The 6,363-nt window shown below is 45.1% G+C and overlaps 1 protein-coding gene across 1 annotated transcript; it reads right to left on the reverse strand.

The window, feature by feature from the left end:
• Nucleotides 1-865: 865 nt before the first annotated feature.
• Nucleotides 866-6,358, reverse strand: LOC128354859 (14-3-3 protein beta/alpha-1-like; the record flags this gene model as incomplete). Its single annotated transcript, XM_053314999.1, has 3 exons — nt 866-988; nt 2,288-2,451; nt 6,313-6,358. Coding segments are annotated over 3 exons (333 nt in total), but the record flags the coding sequence as incomplete, so codon positions are not given.
• Nucleotides 6,359-6,363: the final 5 nt, after the last annotated feature.

The following is a 6,363-nucleotide window of genomic DNA, read 5'->3' on the forward strand; positions in this document are numbered from 1 at the left end:
CTCTCCCTCTCTCCCTCTCTCTCTCTCTCTCTCTCTTATGTAAATACAGCCGTGTGACTCCACCTCGTGACGTGTGTGAAGGAGGAAGTATTGAATGTACTGGGCGTACTGGGTGTGGAAGCTTTGGGTTCACTTCTGTCAACACAGCCAGTGGACACAAGATAAAGTCGACAAATATTTACCACTTCAAGTGTTCGAGAGCGGCCGTCGTTTCAAGCCGTTACACACTGAAGATATTCATGCAGCGTAATTTAACCCTTTATAGGACACTCATTGAAAGGAAGGAAGGGAGGAAGGAAGGAAAGGAAGGATGGATGGATGGATGGAAGGAAGGAAGGGAAGGAAGGAGGGAGGAAGGAAGGAAGGACGGAGGAAAGATGGAAGGAAGGTAGGAGGGAGGAAGGAAGGAAGGAAGGAAGGGAAGGAAGGAGGGAGGAAGGAAGGAAGGACGGAGGAAAGATGGAAGGAAGGAAGGTAGGGGGGAGGAAAGAAAGAGAGAAGGAGGGAGGGAGGAAGGGAAGAAAGAAGGAAGGAAGGAAGGAAGAAGAAAGGGGGATGAAGAAGGAAAGAAGGAAGGGAGGAGAGAAGGAGGGAGGAAGGGAAGAAAGGAGGAAGGAAGGAAGAAGAAAGGGGGATGGAGGAAGGAAAGAAGGAAGGGAGGAGAGAAGGAGGGAGGACAGATGGAAGGAAGGAAAGGAAGGAAGGAAGGACGGAGTTGTTTTTTTTGTATTTCCTGTTTTATTATTTTTTTAATATTTAGCACCTTTTTGAGCCATTGCTATGAGATTTTCTGTGGATGTGCACTGTATGATGTCTAATCTGACAAATAATTTTTTTTTTGGGGTGGTGGGGGGGGGGGGGGGGGGGTCGGAGGGGGGGTTTGAATACTCACAGTGAGGTTGTCCCTTAGTAGCTGCATGATCAGCGTGCTGTCTTTGTAAGAGTCCTCGTTCAAGGTGTCGAGCTCGGCGATCGCCTCATCGAAAGCCTGCAGAGAGAAACAAGGTAACACCAACCAACGTGAATATTTGTGTCCGTTAACGAGGTCCGTTTCTATGACGACCATTGAGAGCTCACATAAGAGTAATGCTTATGATCTGTAACATGTAGTCGCCTTCGATTTTGACTACATTTAAACTCATCATGTAAGAAGAGAAACATGATTTTTTATGTGAATCCATTTCACTCTGGTTCCCTTTCCTGCTCCACATGATCACACACTGTTCATTCATGTGGTGCCTTCAGGGTCCACACAGTCCACTTTTACATTAAGAGACATTTTAACCATTCATGTGGTGCCTTCAGGGTCCACACAGTCCACTTTTACATTAAGAGACATTTTAACCATTCATGTGGTGCCTTCAGGGTCCACACAGTCCACTTTTACATTAAGAGACATTTTAACCATTTCAAATTAACCATAAACCTCTGGACCTATGTCTCTTACTACTTGGCATGTGACAACTATTTGTAATTTGTCGTTTTTGTTGTATTTAAACAGGGACAGTGCACATTAACAGAACATTAACGTTGTATAAATCAAGGAGAGATGCATTGCACTGGGCCCTGTAGTCTCTGAGCAGGTAGATGGACCAGACAGTACTTTAAAAATCATTAACAGAATTCAGAAAGTTGCAATGACAAAATCATCAATACTCAAATTCCCACATCCTAACATTTTTTATCTTCTACTATTTGCTATTTACTGGACATGACTGAAGCCTGCAGGTCTGCCAGGGGTGACACAACATGCTCCAATCTTGACTTAAAACACTCAATCTTCTTCTTCTGCTTCTTCTTCTCCTTCTCCTGCTGCTTCTTCTCCTCCTGCTCCTGCTTCTTCTTCTCCTTCTCCTCCTGCTTCTTCTTCTTCTCCTGCTGCTTCTTCTCCTCCTGCTGCTTCTGCTTCTTCTTCTTCTTCTTCTTCTTCTCCTCCTCCTGCTTCTTCTTCTTCTCCTCCTGCTTCTTCTCCTTCTCCTCCTGCTTCTTCTTCTCCTGCTTCTTCTTCTTCTCCTCCTCCTTCTTCTTCTCCTCCTCCTCCTTCTTCTTCTCCTCCTCCTCCTCCTCCTCCTCCTCCTGCTTCTTCTTCTCCTCCTACTCCTCCTTCTCCTTCTCCTCCTCCTTCTCCTTCTTCTTCATCTTCATTCATGAGTAGAGTAGTTGGCAGAGAGGCTGACAGGAAACAGGGTCCCAGAACTTCTAACCCCTCGACTACCCACCATCAGCGCTCCATCAGACTCGGAGCCTTTCAACGTGAATAAATGAGGTGATCTGAACGTTTGCTCACCTGCTTGGCCAGAGAGCAGGCCTGCTCGGGCGAGTTGAGGATTTCGTAGTAGAAGACGGAGAAGTTGAGGGCCAGGCCCAGCCGGATGGGGTGTGTTGGCTGCATGTCCTTCTTGCTGATGTCGAAGGCCTGCTGGTAGGCCTGCTGAGAGTTCTCCACCGTGTCTGCACCACAAAGAAACAACAACAGTTACTTTTATGTTTGCTGCACGCTGTGATGATGGATGTTTATCTCTGTGATGAGATTTACACCAATAAACTTTATAAAGGAGACGGTTGATGTTTAACCTGCAGTGGTTTTAGGTAGATGTTGAACTATGTGAGGCTACACTGGGACACAGCAGTGCTTTGAGGTAATGCTAACTTCAACATGCTAACACTTTCAGGCTGATTTCTTTTCCACTAGAGCTACAAATAATCCTTTAATGTATCTTTTAAAAGGCATAAATGTGAAATACTTGCTGCTTTCATCTTCTCAAATGTGACAATATGAAGATTTTAAACTATGTGAGGCTACACTGGGACACAGCAGTGCTTTGAGGTAATGCTAACTTCAACATGCTAACACTTTCAGGCTGATTTCTTTTCCACTAAAGCTACAAATAAAAGCATAAATGTGAAATACTTGCTGCTTTCAGCTTCTCAAATGTGAGAATATGAAGCTTTTCTATTTCATACATGACTGAAAACTGAATTATCTTTGACTTTGAACGGTTGGCTGAACAAAAAAGACATTTGAGGACGTCACCTTGGATAGAAAAATGATTACAAGCATTTTTTCCACCACTTCGACAAAGATTAATCAAAGACATGAATCAGCAGATTAATTAATAATGAAAGTAATTGTTAGCTGCAGCCTTATTTATATTGTTTAACGTGCTCAAATGTTCTTCCTTTAGCACGTTAGCATACCAACATTAGCTATGCGGCCTCTAAAACACAAACTGCAGCTCGGCCTGATGGGAAAATGTGATTAGCTTGGAAGCATTTCCTCATACATCAAAGCGTCGGACACTTTGAAATACAATGGGTGTCGCCGGTGCTTTGGCTCTTTGGCTCATTGCCACGAAAGTCAGTCGAGTTGATTGATAACCGTGGCAACAAGCTGTTATGGTTTACCGTTTCTCGGCAACGGTCTAATTAACCATTAACAGGAGCTTTGGTATGAAAAGGAAATAAGTAGACGAGGTTAAGACTTTTATGATGATATTGAATCTGTAACGTCGTCGGTGACTTGTGTGTTGTGATATCTGGAGAATAAATGACATCATGGTTCGGACTCTTCCCATGAACCTCTTTGTGTCTCTCTCTCCCTCTTTCTTTCTTTACCTACCTCTACCTTAACCTCCCTCTCTCTCTCTCTCTCTCTCTCTCTCTTTACCTACCTCCCCCCCCCTCTCTCTTTCTCCTTACCTCTCTCTCTTTCTCCTTACCTCTCTCTCTCTCTCCCCCTTTACCTACCCCCCTCTCTCTCTCCCTTTACCTCTCTCTCTCTCTTTCTTTACCTACCTCTACCTTAACCCCTCTCTCCCTCCCTTTACCTACCCCTCTCTCTCTCTCTCCCTTTACCTACCTCTCTCTATCTCCCTTTACCCCCCTCTCTCTCTCCCCCTTTACCTACCCCTCTCTCTCTCTCTCCCCCTTTACCTACCCCCCCTCTCTCTCTCCCTTTACCTACCTCTCTCTCTCTCTCTCTCCCTTTACCTACCTCTCTCTCTCTCTCCCTTTACCTACCTCTCTCTCTCTCTCCCTTTACCTACCTCTCTCCCTTTACCTACCTCTCTCTCTCTCTCCCTTTACCTACCTCTCTCTCTCTCCCTTTACCCCCCTCTCTCTCCCTTTACCTACCCCTCTCTATCTCCCTTTACCCCCCTCTCTCTCTCCCCCTTTACCTACCCCTCTCTCTCTCTCTCTCCCCCTTTACCTACCCCCCCTCTCTCTCTCCCTTTACCTACCTCTCTCTCTCTCTCCCTTTACCTACCTCTCTCTCTCTCTCCCTTTACCTACCTCTCTCCCTTTACCTACCTCTCTCCCTTTACCTACCTCTCTCTCTCTCTCTCCCTTTACCTACCTCTCTCTCTCTCCCTTTACCCCTCTCTCTCTCTCCCTCTCTCCTTATCCCTCTCTCTCTCACACTTTACCTCTCTCTCTCCCCCTCTACCTACCCCCCTCTCTCTCTCCCTTTACCCCCCCTCTCTCCCTTTACCTACCTACCTCTCTCTCTCTCCCCCTCTACCTACCCCCCTCTCTCTCCCTTTACCCCCCCCCCTCTCTTTCCCTTTACCTACCTACCTCTCTCTCTCTCTCCTTACCTCTCTCTTTCTTTCTTTACCTACCTCTACCTTAATCTCTCTCTCTCTCTCACTCACACTCACCCCCCCCCTCTCTCTGACTGGACTGAAGGTATTTGAGTATTTTAGTGAGTGTCGGCGGTGACCGTTGCTTCAGGGCTGTAGTGTATGAGTCAATCACTAATTAACAGAGGCTTCCAGCTCTTCTTCTTTAAAAGCCATAAAACAGGACTATTTTTACTGCGAGTCATAAAAAATGCATACCGAGCTCTGCTTCATGAAATAAAGAGGAATATTTACTCAGCAAACAGGGGGCCCACTTTTTTTTTGTTTGAGCAATAAAAAAAAAAAGACACTTTGGTTGAGCTTTGATTAGCGGAGTGGGACGCTGAGTTAGTTCTCCACCTTTTGCCCCCTCCCCCTCCTCCTCCCCCCCTCCATCCCTCCCCCAAGTCTGCAAACATTAAAGTTAAATTGTACTTTAGCAGGAATTTAACTTCACTTTAAAAACACTAAATCTACCTCTGCTCCTCCTTTAAAAACACTTTTGTTCTTCTACCCCAGGGGTGTCAAACATGCGGCCCGTGGGCCAGAGCCGGCCCGCCAAGGCGTCCACTCTGGCCCACTTTCCTTCCTGTCTTCTTTTCCTTCCTTCCTCCCTTTCTTACTTCTTTCCTTCTTTGTTTCCTTCCTTCCTTCTTTTCTTCATCTTCTTTTCCTTTACTTCCTTCCTTCCTTCCATCTTCCATCTTTTCTTCAACTTCTTTTCCTTTACTTCCTTCCTTCCTTCTTTCCTTCATCTTCTTTTCCTTTACTTCCTTCCTTCCTTCCATCCTTCCATCTTTTCTTCAACTTCTTTTCCTTTACTTCCTTCCTTCCATCTTTCCTTCATCTTCTTTTCCTTTCCTTCCTTCCTTCCTCTTCTTTTCCTTTCCTACCTTCCTTCCTTCCTTCCTCTTCTTTTCCTTTCCTACCTACCTTCCTTCCTTCCTCTTCTTTTCCTTTCCTTCCTTCCTTCCTTCCTTCATCTTCTTTTCCTTTCATTCCTTCCTTCCATTTTTCCTTCATCTTCTTTTCCTTTACTTCCTTCCTTCCATCTTTCCTTCATCTTCTTTTCCTTTCCTTCCTTCCTTCCATCTTCCTTCATCTTCTTTTCCTTTCCTCCTTTCTTCCTTGTCTTCTTTTCCTTTCCTTCCTAATCCCTTTTCCTTCCTTCCTTGTCTTCTTTTCCTTTCCTTCCTAATCCCTTTTCCTTCCTTCCTTGTCTTCTTTTCCTTTCCTTCCTAATCCCTTTTCCTTCCTTCCTTGTCTTCTTTTCCTTTCTTCCTTTCCTTCCCAATCCCCTTTCCTTCCTTCATTGTCTTCTTTTCCTTTCTTCCTTTCCTTCCTTGTCTTCTTTTCCTTTCTTCCTTTCCTTCCTAATCCCTTTTCCTTTCCTTCCTTCAAATCACTTTTCCTTCCTTCCTTCAATCCTTCCTTCCTTTACTTCCTATCACTTTTCCCTTCTTTCCTTCCTTCCTTTCCTTCCTATCACTTTTCCTTTCTTTCCATCCTTGTTTCCTTCCTTCCTTCCATCTTTTTAATGATCCGGCCCCACATGAGATCATATTTGGCTGCATGTGGCCCTTGAACGTAAATGAGTTTGACACCCCCTGTTCTACCCCCCATCAGACAAAAAGAAAAGATTAGAAGCATTTTATTTTGGCGGGGCACACAGAGACTTAGAGACACTCACCCTTCTTTGAGTCCCCAGAAGCCACCTCTGACAGGTATCTGAAGTAGTCTC

This window comes from Scomber japonicus, unplaced genomic scaffold, assembly GCF_027409825.1.
Source record: "Scomber japonicus isolate fScoJap1 unplaced genomic scaffold, fScoJap1.pri scaffold_750, whole genome shotgun sequence".
NCBI classification, from domain to species: Eukaryota; Metazoa; Chordata; class Actinopteri; order Scombriformes; family Scombridae; genus Scomber; species Scomber japonicus.